Source organism: Sceloporus undulatus, unplaced genomic scaffold (genome assembly GCF_019175285.1).
Source record: "Sceloporus undulatus isolate JIND9_A2432 ecotype Alabama unplaced genomic scaffold, SceUnd_v1.1 scaffold_16, whole genome shotgun sequence".
Classification (NCBI taxonomy): Eukaryota; Metazoa; Chordata; class Lepidosauria; order Squamata; family Phrynosomatidae; genus Sceloporus; species Sceloporus undulatus.
Window position 1 is genome coordinate 2,517,152 of NW_024802938.1, and position 25,941 is coordinate 2,543,092.

Below are 25,941 nucleotides of genomic sequence, written 5' to 3' on the forward strand. Positions count from 1 at the left end.
GGCACTATTAAGTTTAATGGTAGAGAAAGTGGCACTATTTTATTAAATGGTACTATTTAACTAAATAGTTATTGTATTTTTGTACTATTGTATTATGACTCTTGATACCAGGGTTTGATTTCCTGCTTGGACATGAAAACCCACTGGGTGACCATGTGCAAATCACACCTATGAGCTCCAGAAAACCCCATGATAGAGTTGTGATAAGTTGGGAACAACTTGAAGGCACTCAACAAATGGATGGTAAAGACGTTGCTATCAATGAGGCCTATTTTTGTAAGGACATAGTATTTTATGCTGTTTGATGAAGAGCCATGTTTTGAAGGGCTTTCCTACATATTTCAAAATGTTTCTCAGCTGAAATTAAATGAATCTTATGTGCTGTCATAACAGTCAGTGTGAAAGTTGAGACTGGCTTAAATGGAAGCATCAACATAGGCTAGTATTGGAGAATTCTGTATTTCTTTCCCTCCCTTTGCTTTGTTAAGCAGTCAAGCAACTCCTTCATAAAATCTAGATACTTCACTAAATTGCCAAAGCCTGCCAAAAAAAAGTATAAGAGCTGAAATATCTTTAACTCTGTAAGTGAAAACTATGTGTGAAATATTTAATGGTTTGGAATACATGAATACACCAAAACATTTGGGCTATCTGGGGATCAGTATTCTGCAAAGCTGAAATATCAAGGCCTAATTCTATGTAATTAGACCACTGACTGCTATTAACTGCTTGAACAATATGTGCCTTTATAGTCTCAGGGTAACCTCATAACTGGGATTTTTGTTGTTAAAGTGGTATCATTAGGATATAAAGATGTTTGGAAATGCTACAGTTTTAGAAATACAGTACTGCCAATGCAAAACAACCTAAAAGCATACATCAGTTTGGAATCCCACATAAGACAGATGCATCTGTATCTATCTAGAATACAAATATATTTTAAACTATTTTCTACAGATGTTATATTGTACTACAGTGATATGAACAGAAACAGGTGTGCTTCTTAAACTAGTTGAGGGGGAGGGTCTGCATTTGGGGTTTGTGTGTGTGTGTTTTTTGTTTGTTTGCTTTTGCCAGCATGCCACATTTGTGCCCATTGGTTACAGTAGGTTGCAACTGTTTCCTTTGTTCTTGGATAGCTTCCATTTCAGCGACTGGCAGAGGCTGGCTTGTGGACCAATACTTCCAGTAGTATTGCTTTACAGGGCTTAACTGAAGCCATATTAGGAAAACTATGGAGATTATCCGCACCAGGTTACATGCAAGTTGTAACTGTCAGCAATGGATCTTATTGCACTGCCCTATGCACGGGCCGTAGGCAGCCCATATCCAACCTGGGCTTCTCCCACAGCTTTTCATGAACAGGATTTTCCCATTCATGAAAAGCTGTGGGAGAAGCCCAGGTTGGATATGGGCTGCCTACTGCCCAAGAAATGCAGATTTCACATGTGATAAACTCCTGTGAGAGCCAGCATAGCATAGAGGTTTGAGTGTTGGACTAGGGCTGCATCTCCACTACAGAAATAATCTGGTTTGACATCACTTTTAACTGCTATGGCTCAGTGCTATGGAATTCTGGGAAAGAGCTCTGCTCTGGTGCTACAACAAATTACCATTTCCAGAATTGAATCAGGGCAGTTAAAGTGGTATCAAACCAGATTATTTCTGCAGTGTGGATGCAACCTACAACTCTGAAGATCAGGGTTTAATTTCCAGTTCAGCCATGAAACCCACTGGGCGACCTTGGATTTCACATTTTCAAACTATCTGCCCCAAATTGCGGCGGGGGGGGGGGGGGTGTCCTCCAGAAATGCTGTAGACCTCCAGCAGTGTTAGTTCTCCTTTTTCAGCCAAACATTCCTTTTTGTGGGGAGGAGTATGTTACAGATTCAGGGCTACAAAATTAATCTTGGGGCCACATAATTCCCACCACAGGGTTACATAATTGCCAGGCCCCAAAACTTAGTTTGGTTAATGCTTTATGAAGTTCTTCTGGATGTTTTGCCTGTGTGCAATATGGTGCGTTATTATTTCTCCATATATATTTACATGTGTGCATTCTAGAGGCAAGATACATACATTTGACTCTGATGCTTAGGCTATAGTTCTATAACATTTATCTAGAATAAATCCCAGTGAACTCAATGGGGCTGACTTCTAGTAGTCTGTTAAGGTTTAAAGTTCAGGAAACCTGATGAAGAATATTTAAAAAAAAGATAATGATGGCAATACATGAAGAAGGGGGTGGCAAAAATAAGGTAAAATAAAAAAACAAAACCCAGATTTGTGCAATACATTTAGTAGGACCAAGCCAAACTGCCCCCAAAAACTGTTCACATTTTTCATTTCTCTAGAGTGCTTCATCTGGCTGGGAAAAACAAAAGGCAAAGGATGGGAGAAGAAAAGAAAGATTAAGAATAAGAATCTTAGCAGTTGTCACTGAACATATTAACAAAGGATTCCCCAGAAGCAAAAATGAGGTTTGGACAGGTAAAGCTATCAGGGACAAATCCCAGAAGATTAAAAAACAAACACCTTGGTAAACAGGACAATTTGAGCATGCAGAAAAAAATTGATATCACTGATAGATTTGCCAAGTTACCATTTTCAAGTGAACATGGAATTGATCTTTTCAATTAATAACTGTACTTTAGAATTCAATTCTAGTTTAAAGAGCTGTGATAAGTGTACAATAATAATTGAATCTTTGCCAGATTTTCTGATGAGTGTATGAAATATAAAGTATTTTTTTATTTTAAACTGTACTCTAAAAGTTACATCACTGCCTAGAAACGAATTATGTCATAGCAATTTGAAATGTGTTGTTTAGAACAGGGCAAGCAAGACTCAAAGTAGGATAAACATTATACACAGTGATGTGCTGTATGTTTAAAATATATCTTTTTGTGCTACTAATACAAAGATGTATGAAGCGTTATCCATAATTAAAAGGCTGCAACTCCAAATATATTTGCTTGGAGGAAAATCCCACTGATTTCACTGAATAAATATAGTTCAAGCTGGGCTACAAAGAATGTGAAAAGATAGGTTCTGATCAATAGCCAGGCCAAAACAGGTTGCTGTCTCATGTAGCTGTGTGGCAGAATCCTTAGGCATTTCCAGGAATTTACTGCAATGGGGTCCAACTCCCATGTATGCTGTAAGCTCTCCAAGTGTTCATAACCATACATGGTCCAAGAAGTGTTTCATCACTGAGTGCAACCTTGCAAAGGAATCCAGAGCACACTTTTGGATTAAATGCTGCTTTGTTGGCTCCCCTAAAAATATTAAGATGCCAGTTGGGTTTCTTATACAGTTGGGTCAAGCCTGGATGGTTTAGAGCTGAGCTTAGAAAAACAATATTTTAGACTATAACTCTCAGATTTCCTCCAGTCAGCATGGCCAATTATGTGTAATGGTCATTCAGACATTGTTGTTTTTACTAGAATGATGTGAATAACCTCATGCATGCATTCCAGGTTTGTTTTTCACACTATGGAACCCCATCTCTCCACACACCACATCTCTTTGCATCTCTGCAAGTTCAGTTCCTCACAATGCTGGCACCCATCCCTTGTTTCTACACCCACCAGCACCCCTTAGCTGGACAGAGGTTTCTACTCCCACCATTCAAGGGGGTTGGCATCCCTTTTTCTCTTCCCCCTTTTCCTCTCTCTTTCTCTCTTTTCTTCTCATGGTGGCTGTTCTTCTGGGGAAAGGGCAGCACGTTCTCAATCGTAGGGCTGGCCATTGTGCAAATGTATTCAAAATGTGTCCAAGTCATGCAGAGGTATCCTGAGCCTATTTGGGTCTATTCATATCAATTATTCACACTGCCGACAATCCAAATCTTTTTTAAAAACTCAGAAAATACCCTGATATTGATTATCCCGGGGTAAGTGGGGTTTTTTGGCAGCCCCTGCCAAACTTAATTGAGTGCATGCAGGATACATGTGAACAACAGATATTCAACCCAGATTCATCCTGGATTATTTTCACCATCTGAATAACCCCTAGGAGGAACCTTTGCCATTTCTTTCCATCTCCTGTTGAACTAGAGTGTTTGGAGCTAAAGAAAAACACATTTTCAGCTTCAAGTCTCTCAACACAATATAGAAAGGGAGGTGGGGGCACAAACTTGAAGGTCAAATTCAGGTTGTGCCATGTAAGTGTTTGTGTTTGTATGTATGGTTGCCATTGACTTAACTAGAACTTGTATAGACACATTGTGAAAGCTGAAAACTATAGACACATTGGCCCTAAAAATCTTTATAGTATGCCTTTTGTGAAAAAAGCTTCTAAGCTCTGGAATGTGTTGCAGCCAAAAGCAGTAAATGGGACTTTCTGTTCTCATAACCCGCTTAAACTGGTGAGCATGCAGTTAGCTTAAATAATAAATATATTGCATATTTGTTGGCTATGGAAGCAACTTTTGTTCATTATTGTTTTCATACAACATAGCTATCAGAGTAAGGTAGGATTCAATGGGGTTTCACTTGTGTTTGACTGAAATACCTGTATCTATGGCACAGTATAGACAGCCCAAATACGCCATACTCCCAGTGATACTAGGGTTAGGGACTGCACGGCAACCACACAGTCCCTTACCCTAGCACGGCACGGTGGCATAACAATGGCAGTGTCCCATGTACACAGGCGCCACCACGGTGCTTACACGATGTAAGCATCCACATGGCATCGCATGGTGCTTACATTGTGAATGTGCTATTGGCACAGTCGTGACGTCCACCCTGCAGCGCAAACAGAACCTGTTTTTTCTGGATTCTTTTTCCTCTGGAGGGAAGACGCGTGGTTTGGCGGCTGTGGTTTCCCTCCGGAGGGAATGAGGCCGCTGGCAGGCTGCCTTTTTGGGGCGGTCTGTCCCACGCCTCAGTTTTTAAAATCAGAAATATCTATTACCTTACATCTTTTTTTCCCAGCAAAGTGGACCACACTACTTGCACAGCCTCTTATAACTAGTAGATCTGACTGTAACTGTAAAAGAAATCACACATTGTTCTTTCTTGCCCTATTAAAGTCAGATTATTATGCTTCATATCATTCCATTCCTTATAGACTTTGCTTTATCATCCACATAAGTAGAGTATTGTCATTGGGGTAATTGGATAAAGGCCAAATACCATTTTTCTGTTGCAGATTTATAGAAGTTTTGAGCTGAGACTTAGCACTAGACACTGAAAATCCTAATACATTTAAAATGCATACATTAAAACTTCAGCTTTTTTTAGAGAAAGAGAGAGGGGGGAGAGGGAGGGGGAGAGAGAGAGTTCATAATCTGAAACTATGAACAGTAAAGAAGCAATTGCTAAACAGACAGTATTTTGGTAACAACAGCCTTTCCAGGACTTTCAGATATGGAGGACAACACTCTCATGTCCTACAACATTTGGCATATGAAAACTGGTGTGTTTTTATATATGTTTCATGAAACGATGCATCAAAAATAATACTAATACGAAGAAAAACGAAAAAACCAAAAAGAAAAAAGAAAATCGGTGCATGTAGCCAAGCAACATTGATGTGGCAGAAGTTATTATTAAGGAAGAACACACATGCTCAGAGAAGCTGCAGCAGTCTGCTTTTGCCTGATTCTCTTGGGAAGGGCAAGATAGTACCCTCTCTTCTCTGCTCCACTGATTTAAACTGCTTTTACACTTTGAACTCAATTTGCAGCAGTAGAACTAAGCTGCAAACAAAGACAGAAGAACTAGACAAGAACAGTGTAAAGATATATCTTTGACTACTAAGAGGATTGCCTGTGCCATGATCATTCCAGTTTCTATGATTGTGAAATCTGGAGAGTGAAGAAAGGACTGGAGCGTGGCTTTGGTGCAGCTTCTGGCCTCTCAGGACACACACATCATTTAAACAGCATACCTTCAAAGTGACCCAAAGCAGCAGATGTTTGGGCCCATTACTCTCTAAAAAAGACAATAATGCTTGATGAGGTAGAAGGCAGTAGGAAAAGAGGAAGACTACATTGCAGATAGGTACACTCAGGGTGTATCCACACAGCAGAAATAAAACAGTTTGACACCACTTTAACTGCCATGACAATATCCTAGAGAATCCTGAGACTGGTAGTTTGGTGAGGCACCAGAGTGCTCTGGGAGGCTGCATAGCTCACCAAACAACAAATCCCAGGATTCCACAGGATGGATGCTTTAATTTTGGTGTGTGTATACATCCTCAATCAAGGAAGCCACAGTCCTGAGTCTGCAAGACTTGAGTGGGGCTGTTGATGATAGGGTGACTTGTGGGTCTCATGATGACCCTATGAATGAGAGACCCCCAAGTCACCCTATCATCAACAGCTCCACTCAAGTCTGTGGCTTTCTCAAGTCAAAGTCAACTTGACAGCAGCTAACAATGACAAGCAGTCAAAGAGGGGAAGTGAGAGGAAAAGAGGGAAAGTGAGAGGGAAAGAAAGAAAATGACAAGCAGTCAAAGAGGGGAAGTGAGAGGAAAAGAGGGAATGTGAGAGGGAAAGAAAGAAACTGGAGCATTTTAAATGCAGTTGAAAAAAACAGGGTGACAGGTGATTTAGGGGCTATAGTCTCCTGTTCTCACAGAACAGGAAACAAATTAAATATAAGTAATGAAAATATTGTAGTATACAGTAACTTTTAAAAGTGATTTTTTTTGCCATCTGATGCATAGATTTGGTAACTTTTAAAAATGATTTCTGTGCCATCTGAAGTGTAGAATTAGTAACAATACTTAATGGTAACAACAGTTCTTGACCTTTTGCACAGGATTTAAAGTACTTGACATATGTAGTTTTATGGATTTGTAGTACTAGCCTGCAATCATTAATAAATCAGGCTACAGCTGGTATTAGTCATAGATCCATTGAAACCAACGGGATAAATAAGCTAATGTTAATAAGCCCCATTAATTTCTTTGGAGCGACCTGCAGCTGCCCCTTTTCTCAGAGGATCGGTGCCATGGCAACTACATGCCGCAGCCCTGATCTAGCCTTTCTGCAGCACAAAAAAGAGCCATGCCTAAGCCACCACCGTAAGCACTGCACCCAAGATGTGTGATGCCACCTGCTGTCTGGTGAGACGGGAGGTGTGGGGGTGGTGTGGGGGCAGAGTTGGAGCAGCTGGTGTGCAGATGCCATGCCCACTCTGCTCCAAGGCCAGCGTATCACATTGATCTGTTGCCTGAGTTTCAGAGAATTTAACAAATATATGCTAGTACCTTTAAGGCCTCCTCCATTTAGAGTGCCATTACTCTGCTTAAAGTTAGAACACTGAGGCCCTGTGCAGACTGGCCTTAAAGGCTGGCTTCGGGGTGGAGTCAAGACATAGTGTCCACATGACGCATACCCTGGCTCCACCCCCAGGTTCATGTGACATGCCACACGGCGCGCAGCATCATGGTTGTCCTCTGGCACTATGGCCGCATGACACAGCCCTGAAGGAGCACTGTAAAGCCACGGCACCACAGCTATCACGCCCTTTGCAGGGCAAAAAAAAAGGAGCCTCTTTTTGCCACTCCTTTTTGCACACTGCAAAGGCCAGATTGGGGCCATCGCGTGAGATTGCTGTGGCCCCAATCCAGCGAAAATGGAGGCCACTGTAGGCCACCCCTTAGGGGCTGTCTGCACAGCCCCTGAATGATCTACCAGCAGGATTGCTAATATCTGGGGATTTTTAAAAAAATGTTTTAAATAAATAATATTTATCCACACCACACAGAGAAAAGTTTCAACTGTTGATTGCTATATGAAAGGCACAGAGTGAGGGCAGACTGTAACCCACCCCCTATCTATTGGCAAGAGAACTTAGGAATAACAAAGATCCATATGGTTGTTATCTGGGAGCTCCTACTGTGAACTATAAGCCCCGTGAAGATTTCCAGAACTGTATCTTCTCCCTTGGGAAGAAAAGCAGTGATGTCATAAGCTTGGAAATAAGCATTGTATAAGTGTCTTTGAGTTGTGGTACAGAGTGGAGATATTGCAGCACATAGGATTTAGAGGCACTGGGAACTTTTATGATAGCACATTAAGTGCTGCTATTTATATTTTATTTATTTTTAAACAATTTTTATTCTACTTTTAAGTCTTGAAAATGTTCTCGTGTAAAATTCAAGTTTAGAGTTTAAAAGGAATCTAAAAAGGCAATTAAAAGCCATCTAAGAAAGCAAAACATGTGTGCACACGTGTTTAGAAATCCTAAACTGGATAACATTAGGCTGTACCAGTTCCAGTACAGACTGAAATTAGCTTTATTTTCATCATCACGTTTCACAGTATATACACATATAAGGTTTATTGCTTTTTATAAACCCAGATCCATTAACAGAGATGTAAAATTATCTAGGATATTACATTTGTATTCAAAGGATTAAAAAAGTATTTCTTATTGTTGTTTCTTGTCAGTTAATGCTAATAAACAGAACTGTATTAGTAGAAACTGTGTCCGATTTTAAATGGTCTATTCAAAGGGTCATCATAGGTTGACATGCAACATGAAGGCTTGTTCTTATTGTATGCCTTCAAGTTGGTTCTGACTTATGACAACCCTAAGGCAAAGCTATCATGGTTGTTGTTGTTTTTTTGCAAGATTTGTTCAAAGGAAGTTTGCCATTGCCTTCCCCTGAGACCGAGAGCATGTGACTTGCCAAAGGTCACCCAGTAGATTTCTTGATCAAGCTGGAAATCAAACCCTGGTCTCCAGAGTCATAATCCCACACTCAGACCACTACACCACAAATGCACATATACATTTAAAAGTATACATGGACAGAACATAGCCACTGTGACAGAGACACAGGCTACCATGTTTGAACTATTCCACCTAAGCTACCTTCTAGCTAAATATCATTCAATAAAATTAATGTTTATTTGTTACAGCAGAAGCCTGAGTGAATTCTAAACCATATAGGCACGTAAAAACATGCAACCAAAGATATGAACTGTTTAAGAGAAAGACTCTTGGGACCCTAGCTCTTATATATTTAGGGTACATATATAAGTGGGTGGTGCTGGGCAGGTGTCATTGATGAGGGTTTTCTATATGTTAAGAGGTAAAAGGTAACCTCAAGGCATAGAAATGAGGTTGCATCACAGTCACTTAAGGCCTTTTCACACCATACAGCTATAGCACAATAATTCCTCTTTAAGTGTCATCTTTGCATCTTAATATTCCTGGGATTTGTAGTTTGTTCTAGAACTTAGTCTTCACGTGTGGAACAAATAAAGTATTTTGAATATTCTTTGTGTTTGATCAACTCAAATAGTTTCACCTTATAAATTGTTCCTGTACTGCATGTTTGCCTCAGTGAATCATGTTGGTAGAAAAACAAGTATTTAAACTTTAAATTGTAAAGCAAATAAAGATTGTTTGTATTATAGCAGTATTTTCCACATAGATTTGCATGGCAGGTTAATATGTTTGTACATGTGTGCAAATACTGGATAGCCTTAGAGGCTTCCCTGCCTCTTGGCCAGCCTCGGGGGTTTCCTCATATAACTGATTTATTGTTTTTCCTGGATCATGTAAGAAGAACTAAAGTTATCTTAACAAGGGTTATGCATTCTTTGAATTGAGGCTTAGGTTGACATATTTCCTAAAAGCATGCCTGGAAATTTGATGTTCCACTGAAATGAAACTGATTTCAAAGCATTTACTCATCCAACAGAACGATATATTTCTGCAGCAGAAATATTCCATATGTATACACAGGGTTTGTTTACACCAATGAAAAATGTCAGGCTCACCCCAAAACAAGTGTCTGGCTGTCCTGACTACTTCTGGAGAGGATCCATGGTTTTCTGCACTTAACCTAACTTTACTCCAAACTAAGAAAAGTTGGGGGAAATCCCATGTTTCTCAGAAACCTTGGCGTGATGGTTGGTGTGTGGGCAGCTGGACTGGATCTGATTTAGCCCAATCCAGTTGTTCACATGCCAAGAACTGCACCGTCTCCCTTCCCAATTCTGAGCAGTGCAGATGATCTGGTTTTGGACCCACTGCCACTGCTTCCTCAAAAGCAGGAGTTCCATGTAAAGCAGTGGCATCACTAGGGGAGTGTGGGGGGTTCGGACAGCACCAGGTGACACCCTAAGGGGGGGGGGAAGTGACACCACTGCTGCTCAAACACCTGTATTTTGGCAGAAACGTTGTGCCATTTCCCTGTATCTCTTTAAAATGCTTTTAGAGATGGTGGGAGTGGGGTGAAGCTCAGTGAGAGAAGAAAGGAGGGCCCCCAGAATTTTCTAAAATTAAAATTTCAAAGTTCAACTTTTTAATTTTTAAAATTTTTAAAATGTTTTTGATTTTTTGAAAAAATATTCTTTTTAAATTTTCTTTAAAAACATTACATTTTAATCAAATCTTCTCTATGTACTGTCGTCCATCCTGATTTGTGGGGGATCCGTTCCAGACACACACACACCCATGAATCAGAAAAAAACGCAAATACTCAAGTCCCCATTGATTATAATGGTATAATGGCCCCAGAATATCCTGACCAGTGCAGAGAAAGCCTCAGTCTATACTGTCCAGTTCATAATAATTTCTCCTGTGCTTGTTGGCATAATAAGTGGGGTATGGCAGCTTACGTGAAATAGACATTGTCTTTATTACACAGATTTTTCTAGCTAGAAAAAAAACCTACACTTTTATAGTGGGCCCTTGGTATCTGCTGGGATTTCATTCCAGGGCCTCCTGTGGATATCAAAACCTGTACAGTGACACAGTAAAATGGTGTCCCTTATATAAAATTGCAAAATCAAGGCTTGTTTTCTGGAATATATATATATATATATATATATATATATATATTGAATATTTTCAAGCCATGGACAGTTGAATCCGTAGATAAAAAAATCTGTGGATATGGAGGGCCAACGGTACAAGCAGCTCCCACAAGAAGAGAGCTAGCAACTCTCATACGAAACTTTGAATATTTGCTGTGGAAATGATTAACAGGACCCAAATACTGAGCAGGATTCAGAGTTGGATTTCCATTGTCAGATTGGTAGGATCCAGCAGAAGTGAGAGTTGAGTAATCTCCCCTCCCCACTGCAGTTGTCCATAAATCACCAACAACCTGCTCTGGAGCGCTCCCAGTGGTGGAGAAGGGAAGGAAGTTCTATCACACTGGTGCTGCAGTTCCAAGTGCTACCTTAGATTGCATAGCATCATAGCACTATAGAGCTGGAAGAGACTGCAAAGGACATCTAATCCAACCCACTGCCACACAGTAATAGACAACAAAAGCACACCTGAAGGATATCTATCCAGCCTATTTTTAAAGATGTTCAGAGAAGATGAGCCCTCTACCCTCAGAGGTAATCTATTCCACTGTCAAACAGCTCTTATTGCTAAGACATTTGTCCTAATGTTTAGATGGAATCGCTTGTAATTTGAATCCACTGGTTCTCATTCTAGCCTCTGGAGCAGCAGGAAACAAGCTCACTCTCTCTTCGTCATGACATTCCTTCAGATATTTAAAAATGGCTATCATGTCACCTCTCAGATTTAGTCCACCAAAAACAATCTAAGTGACTGAAAGTAGCATGTGAAATGTGTAACTAATAATTATACACAATGAAACTAATAATTTCCTGCTTGTGAAATATATTAAAGAGGAATGGTGTTAGGCAAGAACAGATTGTTAGGTTCAGATGGAATCTTCTGTTATTACATCTTATATTTACACAACTTGATATTGCAACACAGCTACTTTTTCCAGTTCTGTACAATTGTCAGGTGAAGATTTTCACAGTATTGATAAGCGTTATGACCTGCTCGTAGCCTGAATTCAATTTCTAGTCCCAACTTGAATCAACTCATGAAATCAATATTTATCTAAATCTCATTGATTCAGTTGGTCTACTTTAGTTGGGAATTTGAGAGTAGCAATTGGCTTTAGACCACTGTTTCTAAATTAGGACAGAGTTAGGCAGAAGAACAGGTTCTCATTTTTTTTAACTTTACAAAATGTGTGATTATTTTACATCTATGGCTGCAGTCCAATACACATCACAATAAATCACAGTGGGCTCTGTGAGACTTCAGTGTCGGCAAATATCCATAGGATCAAGTTGTAGAAGAAATATAAGGGTTTAAAAGACAGACTGAGGTGGGAAAGGGTTAAGAGGATAAGGATTTTTGAAAAAGAAACTGAAAAGAGACTAGGAAGAAATAAGCAAAAGAAAGAGGAAAAGAAAGAAGTCTTTCTGGACAAATAGGAATGAAACTTAAAATTGACATTCTGACCCCACAGTACTAAGAGTAAAGTCCACAAAGCCTCATGGGCCCAGGTATATGATACATGTATTTGAGAAAAGTAGGCAGGTTGCATTCAGTTTCACACAGGGGTTTCTTATTTTGGGAAATGAAAAGGACAATTCTTTCCTGTGCCTCAGATTTTTTCCAGTGGATTAAATGTGTCACTCTGGGTATATAGCTTTCTTCTGGTTGTACACAAGGAACTACTGATAAAATACCTCATGAGACTAATTCATTTGCTTGTTACATGTGTCATCTGTCCTTCTAAGGATCACAAAGAGAGGAGAGAAATGAGCAACAATAATTTCCACTGTTTGTAACAAGAGGTTTCAGGAATCTTAATCAACATTGTTTTAAATCTGTTTCAAGCAAAAATTACAAATACATATTTGTGCTGCATTTTTATATTTATAACACTGTTCAAAGGGATAGCCATGTTAGTCTGTTGCTGCAAAAACAACAGAGTCCTATGGCATCCTAAAAATTAACACATTTCCTACAGCATAAACTTTTGGGGCCAAAGATCCACTTCATCAAATGGATATATACAGTACATGTGGGGATGGGGAAATGTAGACAGGGGAATCAGGCAGGAAGTTCTGAGTCTGACAGTGACAGTTACAATTTCTACAATGGCAATTCACAAAACCATTCTGCAGATAACTCAAGTACCCATCTTGTAGATGCAGGAGGTTAAATTACTGTAGTACAAGGATGTTTATGTCTACCATAATTATTTTGCTGTAGAACACTTTGATACTTTAACTTCATTTTGGGTTTGTTTTCTAAATTTGCTCCAGATTAATAAAACAGTTCTATTGGTTGAAGACAATACTTAGAAGACCTCTGGCAAAGAAGATTCTGGTGGCACAGAATATTGGAAGCAGCCATACACCTAATCATACCATTCATCCATTCAGATCTGTACTGTCTCCAAAACATTTGGGAATCATGTAGCCATCCTGATGTTGTTGTACTGCAGCTCCTGGACTTCCTCGCTATTGGTGATACTGGATAAGATCATGGGGAAAAGTAAAAATAAATAAATAAAAGGATGCTAAACTGCACAATATACATTTTATGTACTTTAACCTCTGTGAAGTCTATTTTCTGTCTGATGGACTGATGTACCAATCCTTGTTCCTTATCTGAAAGGAAGCATTAAGAACATATTATTTTGCATGAGGTTTCATAACATGCTTTCTAGAGCATGTTATGAAACACATCCAGTTCCACCACTTTCCATGGGAAATATTAGTATTGCTTGTGGTATCCCTGAGTCAATGACCTTTCACCCTGAATTAGTAATTTATGTATACAGACACCAAAACTAAGAGAAGCTTCTGTGGAAGCAGAAGTATTTTAATATCTCCCCTCCTTACTTGTTAGAGTCTGTGTTAGTCTTCCACAGTCATAGTGATGTTCTTTAGATTCTCCACAATGTCATCATTACATTATTTCTTCTACCCCTCCTCTTGCCATACATATCTCTCTGTTGGCTTTCAGCTTGTGCACAACTGAGGCTGCTGAACTTTCAGCATATCATGAGGCAACATGACTTGTTGTAAAATAATATAATGCTTGGTAAAATTGAAGTGAAGAGGGGAGAAGCAATACCACACTGCAGGTAGATTAATTCAATTGAGGAAGCTATGGACCTGAATTTGTAAAACTAAAGCAGGACAGTGGATGACTGGAGCTCTTGCAGATCTCTCATTCATAGGGTCACCATAAGTCAAAGTCGACTTGATGGTAAAATAACAACAAAGTGCAGAACAGGTGGAGATTGTGGTTTCATCCCCCTTCTCCCTCCTTTGGTAAATTCTGCTTACTCTTTTGACTCTTTTCCACCTTAATCTTGATGTTTAAATCTCTTTATCTTCTGCAGCTTGATCCTATGCCTATTTACTCAGTATGTTTGAACTTCTTGGAAAGTATTCTGAGACTGTATGAAGCAATTTGGTTTAAACTTCCTTGAGTTTATCTCTGTGGCAGAACAAGCCTAGGGTCCACATTCCACTGACTAAGCATTTCAGGTGGACAATCACCAAGGAAAAAGAAAAAAGGAGGTGATTCTTTTGCCTTTTGGTATGCAAGATTCTTGAACAAAGGGCACTGGAATAAATGTCTCAGGCCATAAAACAACACCATATATATATAGTATGAAAGAACAGAAAAATAAATACTATAAAAGAACAGAAAGAACAGTAGTGTTCCCGTACCGGGTTTCACGCAGTGAGGGGGGGGGCAGGTGGGACTAGTGTAGGGGGAGGAGTGACTTCCGGTGGGTTGGACTTCCAGGATGGGACTTCCGGTGGGCAGGACTTCCAAGATGGCACATGCTCCTTCTCCCCACGTTGTCCCGTGTGTGTGCTGGTCTGCTCTCTGGAGATGGAGTGTGTGGTGGATGGAGCGCATGCAGGGGATGAAGCAGTGTAAGCATGGGCCATGGAGTGGCACACGCAAGACAGAGTGCCACCTGTGGGGGGCAGAGCACACGTCCATTGGAAAGGAACACGGGGGATGGTGGGGGGCTCTTCCTGGGGTATCAACCAGTGTGCTCTGAACTATCAGCACACACACCCTCCAGTAAAGTTACTGAGTATAAGCATATTGAATATGCTACTTTCCTGTGAGTGCTAGTTTATTTCAAACAATGCTATGAAGCCTCCATTCTGTCTCAAAGGGTAAACTAAATTGTGGGCTTCCAAACAGAAAACAAATGCATTCAATTTAATACATATCTGTAATTTATTTGCATGTTAAGGACAAGGCTGAGGAACTTTTGGACTTTCAGGAACTGTCAAGATTCAGTTCCCATTCATCTGCCCCAGAATGGCTAGTGATGAGATTAGATAGTAATTTATCTGATGGAAGGCTGTATCTCCTCCATTGGTAGGGTCTGGTCTTTGTTCGCCGGAGTGGCAGGGCAAGTGGGGGGGGGAGTTTAATTTACATGAGTGGGTAATTAGCTGATTAATTCCAAGCAATGACTTACGTTTATCTAGCATAGTGTATATGAAATGTAATGAGAATTCAGTGAGCTGTAGTGCCAAACAATGTGGGGTTTTTTTATTTTATTTTTAAAAATCACACAGGCAATATAATATGAGAGTCAACATGGTATAGTGCTTTGAGCACTGGACTATGACTCTGGAGATCAGGGTTTGATTCCCTGCTTGGCCATGGAAACCCACTGGGTGATGTTGGGTTAGTTGCACATTCTGAGCCCCAGAAAACCCTGCAATAGGGTTTCCATAAGTTGGGAATGACTTGAAAGCATATAACAAAATATAAGTGAGTGGTAAAATATTCCTGAGCACACAGCTGGATCCCAAAAGAAACCAGCTTCCCAGACAGAGGCCTGTTACAGACTGCCAAAATAAAGCTGCTTCGGGTCTCTTTGGAGATATGCTATATAAATGATGCATGGGTCCTAAGAGTCCGGAGGTCGTGCCGAAACCACACTCCATTCCTAAGCACTGGAGGGCAGCTTTGGTGCAGCTTCCGGATTCTTAGGATGCATGCATCATTTAAATAGCATACCTCCAAAGAGACCCAAAGCAGCTTTATTTTGGCAGTCTGTAACAGGCCAATAATGGTCATGGAGTTATTAAATAACTGTTATCATGTAGAATTTTTGATTAAAGACAGAGGAAACAGAAAATATAAGAGGTATGTATAGTGATGCAAGGCTTTAATTTTTATCCTGTTCAATTCTTTTGATGGAAATTGTATCAGCTAGAGAAAGAGATTATGTCCGGACTTCATCCAGGTTAGCTGGTTAGCTGCCAGTCCTGTTTCTAGTTGGTAGTAGCTATGAGCAAGTATTTCAAAAGAAGTTGAACAAGATGAACCAGAACAGCTTCTTCAATGAGAAGCCTCAAAATTGCATATGAATAACTTCTAGCTTTAGAAGTCAATGGATTCCTTGCAGCTAAAAAAGAAGAGAGCTTTAAAAGAGCTTTAGAAATAATACACTAGAGAAAGGAGAATGGAAGGATAGCAGGGAAGGGAAATTATAGAGGGTGAAGTATGTAGATAGAAGGTAAGAAGGAAGTAGGAAAGAGGGTTATGGTTGGAATAAAAGGATAGGAAAAGGACTGAAGGTGTTAGAGAAGAAGGAGTGAAAAAGGAAAGGGAATTACAGGACTCATTCCCACATGTATTTAAATCGCTTTGCGAGTTGCTTTGACACCAGGTCTCTGAATCGATTCAGGTCGATGCTCAGTTCCCACTCTGGAAGTTAATTATTTCAAGAATTCCATGCATTTGTGTCCTTTTTGACACACTTGTCATTCACATTTTTTAAAAAAAATGTCAATTATATGACGCACATCTATGCGCCATCACTGCCAAACTGGGCAGCATCCCCAAGCTCCGGAGCTCCCAAGCCTCCTGGAGAGAGGCAGTCCGGGGGCTCTGGGATTGGGAGGGGGGTGATGCAGTAGTTATATATATTTAAAAGTTATGAAACCACTGGATGACCTTAGGTGAGTCATACTCTCTCAGCTTCAGAGGAAAGCAAAGGCAAACCCCCTCGGTACAAATCTTGCCAAGAAAACTCTGTAATAGGATAATCGTAGAGCAGCTGTAAGTTGGAAATGACTTGAACACAACACCAACAGTATTAATTAAGCTATTTCTTTTTATTTTGACTTTTTATCTTGCCTCAAAAAGTTATGTGCACACACTATAAGCACACTATCACAACCACTTCTCAGTAAATTCAAGGTGATTCACCTCTCCAGTGACTGGTCACACAGATTTATTGAAATTTGTCTTGTCTTCTTCAGGCTGAGGAAAACCTGAAAAATTGTTGCATAAAGTATTGTAATAAACTAGGGAGGGATGTAAGAGCAAAAAGACCTGCAATACAAAAGTTTGCTAAAGGAGTTCAATTTTGACTTCAAGAATACTCTCTATAGTCCATACTGATAACTCCAGGATACATGGAAATATTGGATGTGTCTTCATGGTGCTGTTACCTCCAGAAGCAAAGATATTTGGAGCAAGGCTATCTGGAGATCACTACTTCCACGTAGAGATACTGTCACAGAATTATGTAGGCCAACACAATATGTTAAAGCCAAATGGAGGAATTAAATTTCAGTGGAGTTCTGCAGGTAGTCACTGGAGAAGTATAGTTTGGGTTCCAGGAAAATATGTTTTTCTATAATGTAGGCATAAATGTCAGGAACATCTGCTTTCCTTTCACAGCTTTGTTTTCAACATCTTTCCAAAAGGAAAAAGAAAAAGAAAAAAAGACAGGTATAGCTATTTCAGTGTCTTGAATTGGTCATGTTCTGCCTGCTAGATTTACAAGCCAATATAATCCCTTTATAAAGTACTTTTAACAAAGTATTTGGACATGAATGGTTCTGGAAAAGTAGCTAGCTCTGCTGGTTAAAGTGTTCTTTAAAATTATTGGTTAATTCAAAATCAGTGAGTCAGGGACCACTGTTCTTCCTCGGTTCTGTGATCTCCTAATTCTGTATCTAGTGACAATGTAGTACTATTGGAGTGCTAAGAGAGCCAGGATAGTGTAGTGGTCTGAGGGACGTTATCACATGGAAGGCAAGCACCTGCATCCCATGAATAAATGGCCATTAAATCCGTGAATATCCTGCAAGAGAGAAATTGTTTCCGCACAACATCACCATTATCCCGGCATTACCCTGTGAATAAAGTGGCAAAATCGTACCGCTTTTCATCCATGGGATTTTCTGGAATAATGGCGATGTCATGCAATGTTGTTTGAAAACAAGGATATTCAGAGGATATTCACTGGATTTAATAGCCTTTTATTCACAGGATGTGGGTACTTGCCTCCCATGTGATAAAGTCCTTGGACTAAGACTCTGGAGACCAAGGTTCAGGCCTCTGTTTGACCATAGAAACCCATTGGGTGATCTTGGGCAAGTCACTCTCTTTGAGCCTCAGAGGAAGGCAGGCAATCCCCAACAAATCTTGCCAAAAAAATCCCATGAAAGGTTCACCATAAGGTTGCCATAGGTCATAGACAACTAGAAGGCACATAACAACAATTAGAGGGCTGTTAAAGAATATGGTGATAGCTACTACCATCATCTCTGTTTTAACTCTAGCACCGTGCTGTCATGACTTGTGATAACAGCACAGTAGCAAAAGACATTACTACTGACCTGATATAGCACTTGTTGTGACAATTCTAAATATGTATTGGTGTTACAGTTCATAAATGTGACTATTTGAGGTCAAACTAGAAGACATGCTTGGGCCATATTTAGAAGTGGTACTTTCTGATGACATAAAAGATATCTGTCTGCAAGAGTTTTTCCTCACCATCCTTGCAAAAATAGATGCTTTGCTTTGCAACTGGTCATTGGAAGGTAAGCAAGGGCTTCACTTGCATTTATTTATTTGACTGATTCAGACTTGGTGAAAAAAAGTACTTGTTCGCACAATAATTAATAAATGAATATGGATTTCTTGCACAAGATGTGGTGATGCTTCATGGCTTAGATGGCTCAAAAGGGGAATTAGAAACAAGAATAAGCGCTTAGCAATACAGTAAATAAAGAAATAATGTATTCTTGTTTCTGGTATTTTGTATACAGGCTAGAAGTACAAACAATCCCTGCTATTGTCACAGGACTGACAGCAAAGCGCATGACTACTGATGTTGTTCTTGCATGGCTTGAGGATGGGAGGCTCAGTGACTCAGCTTTCTGTTATTGGCCAAAGTAGTATTATTGGGAGGGAACAACCATTTGGTGCAGTCCTTAAACTATTGCTAAACTGCTGTACAATGTGCACAGTTCTCATAGAGAAACTGTTGATTTTGTTATATAAATGTACCAAGTTCCTGTTGATTGAACTGGTATCTAACAAGGGCAAAAAACTGGATTTAAGCCAATATATTCCACGAACAAAAGAAAAACCGGCCAGTAATTATGAAAATTCAGCCAGTAATTATGCAGTACAGTACATTGCTCAGTCTCAGGGACAGAGAGAAACAATTCTTGATCTCTCTGACACAGAAGTACGAGGGGAAAGAAATTTTATATTAGTTTGATCACAGGCATGTTCACTCAGAATTATACTGAATTAATGAATGTATTTAGGATGAAATCTTAAACACAATGACTTTATAGTAAGGAAGGCCCATTGAACACACTGGGGCTTATAAACAGGCAAAGGATTGCCGTGCTCATTTAATGCCCAAGTGGCTCAAAAACAGGAATTATTCCCAGACAAGTATGTGTAACATTGCAGCACTTACCATAATTCTTTGGAATTAAATCTCATTTCACAGGAAATTGCTGTCAAGTAAATATGCATAGGGTTATATAGGCTGCACATCCAAAATAGGAGGAAGTGTGGACAATCATGGGACCTGAAGAGATAATGAGGGGGAAGGACAGGGAGTACAGAAAAGGAAAAACAGCAAGGACATGCAGTGTGTGCAAATAAATGGAGGCTCCCAAACAGCACAGAATTTATAGCCTGTTCTTACTAACATTAATATCACCTTGCACTGATAACAGGAGTTGCCAGCTTAAAAAAAAAGATAGCTCTGCTGTGGTCACTTTAAAATGATCTGATGGGCATATAATACAAAAAAGTCTATTGTGTATGAATTTATAAAATGCTAATGTTCTGTGTTGGGGTCACTTTTAAAGGGATAGAACTGAGGTCAGTAAGGAGCTGGTGATTTAACTGCAACATCGAATTGAAGCAGCGTGTGTGTGTGTTGGGGCTGCATGCATTTTCTTTCCATAGTATCCATGCAAGGAACTGGTTGATGTACTTTGCTAGAAATTGAAACAAGTTGATGAAACAAAAGGGCTTAATGCTCTGAACTGAAAAGGGCAGTTGTGTTCCTATATAAACTGTGCCTTGCTAGAAATCTTTCCTTCCCTATACTCTGGAATGCCTAAACAACTTTGAACTTGCTACAATCTTTACCAGTACAGTAATCTCACCACACCCAGAGTTACCTAGCTACACTGCCAATTGCTAAACTTTCAGGTCTACCTCTCAAAACCACTGTAACACTCACCCCCCACTTTATATAGTAGTGAAACTTGTCAGAGGTGTAACACCAGGGAGGTGTAACTAGAGAGCCAGCATGGTTTGAGCATTGGAGTAGGACTCTAAAGCCCAGGGTTCGAATCCTGACTTGGCCATGTAAACCCACTGGGTGACCTTGGGCAAGAAGTCACACTCTCTCAGCCTCAGAGGATGGCAATGGCAAGCCTCTTCTGAACAAATCTTGCCAAGAAAACACCGTAAGTCAGAAATGACTTGAAGGAAGACAACAAACAACACTAGGGTTGCCAGAGTGAAAATTGGAGAGGGCTCCTGATCAGGGTGGACTGGATGACCACCTTTTCCAGGCCATGCCCTCATGTCAACCTTCTGTCCAGGAGGAATTGCAAAATGTCCTCCATTTTGAGCATGACTAGGAACAGGGTGACCCGATGTCCTCCTTTCCCAGGGTACATCCTCCATTTCAACTTTCTGTCCAGGAGGCATTCCAAAATATCCTCCATTCGGAGCATAACTAAGGGGGTGTGGATTTACATTTATATTAGCGTGTTTAGCTTTTATTTTTGTAAGGCCCTACATTTGGCGCGATGTTGTTCTCTTTCGCGGTTAGGACATCTAGTCACCCTGAGAGTCAGCCACACATCTCTACTTGGATGCAAAAACCCAGTTGGGAAAAAAGTCACACTCTCTCAGCCTCAGGGGAAGGCCATGGCACTGGCAAACCTCCTCTGAAGAACGGGATTTTTGTGGGTTTTATGTGGCCGTGTTCTAGAAGAGTTTACTCCTGACATTTCACCAGCATCTGTGGCTGGCATTTTCAGAGAATGCTGACATGGAAGAGAGTTGGGTGTATGTGTATGTATATGTATGTGTGTGTGTGTATATATATATATATGGGTGTATGTGTATGTATATGTATGTGTGTGTGTATGTGTGTATATATATATATATATATAGTGTGACCCTGGGTAGGGAAGAGTGATTTCCATGTCAGTCTGTGTATGGCTCTGTTGTAGCCTTTGACTTCACTCCTCTGAAGAAATCTTGCCAAGAAAACTAGGCTGGCCAGAGTGGAAACCTGAGGTAAAAAGCATGGCCCCTGTAAGGGCTGAGGGGGTTTCAACAGGTGTTGCTCCTGACAAGGGCCAGGACTAGGAGCCCTCCCTAGTCTTCACTCAGGAAGGATGCCAGTGGTAAAATAAGGGGGCGCTATGAGTGTTTCGTTGGGACAGTGGAGGAGAAACGCTTTGTGTATCCGTGTGTGTTTGTGCTTTTGTGTGGGACGATGATGACTCATTCCTGGCCCTCTCTCCTTGGCCCGCTGACCCCTTCTGGGAGGCGGCTTCTCCTCCTCCTCCTCCTCAGCCCTTCCTTCCTTCCTTCCTTCCTCCTCCTCCTCAGTCAGAAGAGGAGAGGGCTGTGCAACGGCCACAAGAGGAAGACTCTCTCAGTCTCAACGGCCGGCCAACCAACCAACCAACTGCCTGCCTGCCTGTCTGCCTGCCTGCCTTCCCCGTCCGCGATGGAAGGCGCCTTCGCTGCCTCCCCCTCCATGGCCCTGAAGCGCATGAGCCCCTTCCAGAGCAAGGAGGCCAGCCCTCCTCCTCGCAGCCCCGCCTTCACCACCAAGAGGGGCTACGACGTCCTCCGATACCCCGCCCTCAACAAGGTACTCCTGCTGCCCCAGGAAAGGAAAGAGAGAGAGGGCCAGGGGGGAGGGAGGGCGAGAGAGGGGGCTCCTGAGGGAAGAAGCCAAGGCGGGATGGACATGGAGATACTGTTGACAGACAGACAGACAAGCATGCATATATATATATATATATATATATATATATATATACACACACACACACACACATGCACAAATCTAAGCACACGCACACACACACATATATATACACACACAAATGCACACACACATATAAACATATACATACATGCACAAATCTGAACACACACACAGACACAAATACACATATACACATATAAATACACACACATATATACATGCATGCATATATATATATACACACATATACATACATACATTCATACACATATATAAACATAATGTACACACATACACATATATACACACATATATATACATACAGACATATATATGCACATATGTGCTTACACATACACATATGCAAACATATATGTACACACACATATATACATATGCTTATATATACACACATACATACATATACAAACACACACATATATACATACATATATGCATACACACACACACACACACACATACATAAATACATGCAAGCCAGTGTGGCATACTGGTTTGAGTGTTGGGCTGTGACCAGGGTTCAAATCCTAGCTCAGCCATGAAAACCCATTGGGTGACCTTGGGCAAGTCACAGTCTCTCAGCCTCAGGGGAAGGCAGTGGCAACCCCCCTCTAGTTCACCTTAAGGTTGCCTTAGGGTCACAAAAACCCCTCTGGTTCACCTTAGGGTCACCATAAGTTGGAAACAACTTAAAGGCACACAACAACATACATACCTAAACACACATAGATATGCATGCATGCATGCACATACACATATACATATACACAGACATACACACACATATACATGTATGTATATACTCACACACATGTATGTATACACACAGATACACACACCCCTCACCATGCCTCATTCACTTCAGTTAGGATGGCTTTCCAAGGCGAGTGGATGTGTAAGAGGATCTGCCTCATGCTGAGGTCCTCTCCCACACAATTTCCTTTCCTTTTTAATAATAATAATAATAATCATGTTCCATGCTCACAGTTTCTCTCTCTGTAACTGAGCCGGTTGGCATTTTCCAACTTGGCTCTGTCCCAGCTCTCCTTTGCTGTCAGCTGTTGGGGAGGAAGGTGGGAGGGAAAAACAACAACAACAACAACAACAACAACAACAACATGAAATCTGCACACAAACCAAAAAGGCCTCACATGTTTCTTCTTTCTCTGGGAGTCCCAAGTTGATCGTATTTGGAAGAAGTGTCTTCTTTTATCTTACAGCTTCTCTCTCTACCCTTTAAACTTACAGATTGCAGGAGGAAATGTATGTGAAACACAGAATGATGTATGTGTGTGTTTGTATGGTGATATCTGTTGTTGTTGTGTGCCTTCAAATCATTTCTGACTTATGGCGACCCTAAGGTGCACCCTATCACAGGGTTTTCTTGTCAAGTTTCTTCAGAGGGGGTTTGACACTGCCATCCTCTGATGCTGAGAGACTGTGCATTGCCCAAGGTTGCACAGTGTGTTTTCATGGCTGAGCAGGGATTCAAACCCTGCTCTCCAAAATCAGAGTCCAATGCTCAAAACACTACACCACCTTGGCTCTGTGTATAATGTATATATGTATATGTGTGTGTGTGTTTGTATGCACACATGCATACGTATGCAGGCATCTACATGCACATATACATACATGTAAACACACACACACACACACACACACATAAATAGGGTTGCCAAATGCTCACAAGTCAGCTGGTCCAGCCTGCTGTTGTGGCTGTTTAGCAGAGATCTGATAATGCTGCAATTATCAGGCAAAGCTCTTCTTGGCATAAGTGCATCCAGGGCTAGTTGTAGCAGAGCTAATTGTAGTCAAAGGGATGGGAACAGGGGCCAGTTCAGAAATTTGCAATCCCAGACGGGACAGAGGTGTCAATCTTGAGCAGTACTTACCCTGCATGAACCCACCCAGCCTGCTCTCTTAGAGCCACTGGTCACAACGTGACTTGCTTCTAGCAATTTGATTTTTTCAGTATGATTGGTGATTGCATCCTCTGTGATCAAGTGGTGTCACCGTCTTCCCAGAGCCAGGGCAGACAGCAGAGTATTTAATGGGGTGTTTGTTTAAAGCGCAGTCTTGTTTTTCCATAATCTGTTTCCCTTCCAAGCAGCCTTTCTTTAGAGTGGTCTTGGTTTCATCAGCCTATTGGATATGAATAGTCATACTTGGAAAGTAAGCTCTAAACTGAACAAAATACAAAGAGAAAGGATTATATAAAAGATATAGGAAGTAAAAAGCAGTGTCATTGTTATGCTGGAGTTATCTAACACTAATAAAACACTTAGAACAATCTGATGTAGGATATTAATACTTTAGAAGAGCCAGTGTGATGCAGTGCTTTGAGCACTGGACTATGACTCTGGAGACAGGGTTCAAATCCCTGGTCAGTTGGTGGAAATCCACACATTCTTTCAGCTTCAGTGGAAGTCACGCACTCTCAGCCTCAGAGAAGGCAGAGGCAAGCTTCCTCTGAATAAATCTTGCCAAAATTTGCCAAGAAAAACCCATGATACGGTCACCTTAGGGTTGTCATAAGTTGAAAAAGGTTTGAAGTCACACAACAACAACAACAACAACAGTTAAGAAAAGGTAGGTAGCAGCACATGGGCTGCAGAAGGCTGAGTAAAGGAAGAATATACCTCTTCAAATATCTTTCAAAAATCCATTGTTAGGCTGAAATACCTTTGCAAGGACAACCATATTCTCACAAATACATGTACACATCTTTTCATTACAATTTTGTAAATTGTTAACTATCAGTTCTCAGCATTTCCATCCCTTAACTATCAATGGTTGTTGGGGATTTTTTTTTTTATCTTCATCAGCTTTCCTACAGACATAAGTGATATAACAGTTTGGTAGTGTTTATACCTTGAAGATCAGTTGAGCCATGAAAGAGAGTTTCTGAAGTTGAAAAGTGTGTAACAAGATGGCCAGTGGGATCACTATGTCTTTTAAGGAAAGTCTCCCCAGAAATCGACATCCACTTTTAAAAAGCGTTATGTCATATGATTTCAAAATTAAAAAGAAATTAAAAGGATAGATAGTTTAAACAAGTTAGGCTTTACCCAACTAATTGCTTGTACTTCTGCAAATTTCCTTTGCCAGGGTAGAAGAAAGCGGGGCAGATTTTCTTTTATTTTTATTTGTAGAAATTGTTTGACACATCTCAAAAAATTTCAACAAGCAAATCAATTTTGTTAGACACCCACCTAATCTAAAATAAGGATTTATTTTACTTGCCTCTTCTGTTAGTTAGGGAATAAAAGAATACATGTCTAGATTGGGGTGGGCAAAGTGCAGCACTGCAGATGTCGCTGGACTCAAGAATTGTTGGACTGCAACTCCTATCATTCCTTCCCATTGGGCAGGGTGACTGTGGCAGATGGGACTTGCAGTTCAGCAACATCTGGAGGGAACAGTTTGTGCATTCTGGATCTGTATCATGTAAATAAGAATGCAAACAGCAGTCCTGATGAATATGCCAAAACTGTGGTTTGTGTGATAAAGCCTTAAAACTGTTTTGAGTTGAAAAGGCTAGTCATCAGTAGACAATGATAAGAGTGAAAGAAATGAGATAATGATTCTAAAACTGTCGTGAACTTTGGCAGCCTCTTGAAAGTGGGAGGTAGTAATATGATATCTTAGGACGTTTTGCTGAACAAGCACTGGAAATCCGATAAGATAGCATTTAGTAGTTATTATTTTAACTTATGAGTGTTTTTATATGATATGACATTTTTATATCATATGACATATCCAGTGTAAAGGTATGTCCCTTCCTCCTGTTAACTGATTTTCACATGTTAATCCTTGTAAAGG

The 25,941-nt window shown here is 40.5% G+C and overlaps 1 protein-coding gene across 3 annotated transcripts in view; it reads left to right on the forward strand.

Moving 5' to 3' along the window:
- Positions 1–21,722: 21,722 nt before the first annotated feature.
- The window catches only part of LOC121917378 (NADP-dependent malic enzyme-like), a 165,998-nt gene continuing 161,779 nt past the window's right edge, over positions 21,723–25,941 (forward strand). For 2 of the 3 annotated variants that reach the window (XM_042443308.1, XM_042443310.1), the window contains exon 1: positions 21,725–21,975. In XM_042443308.1, the coding sequence (XP_042299242.1) occupies positions 21,829–21,975 (147 nt within the window). In that variant the 5' untranslated portion in view covers positions 21,725–21,828. Of the gene's footprint in view, positions 21,976–25,941 lie in introns of all 3 variants that reach the window. The other variant, XM_042443309.1, reaches the window with a different exon arrangement.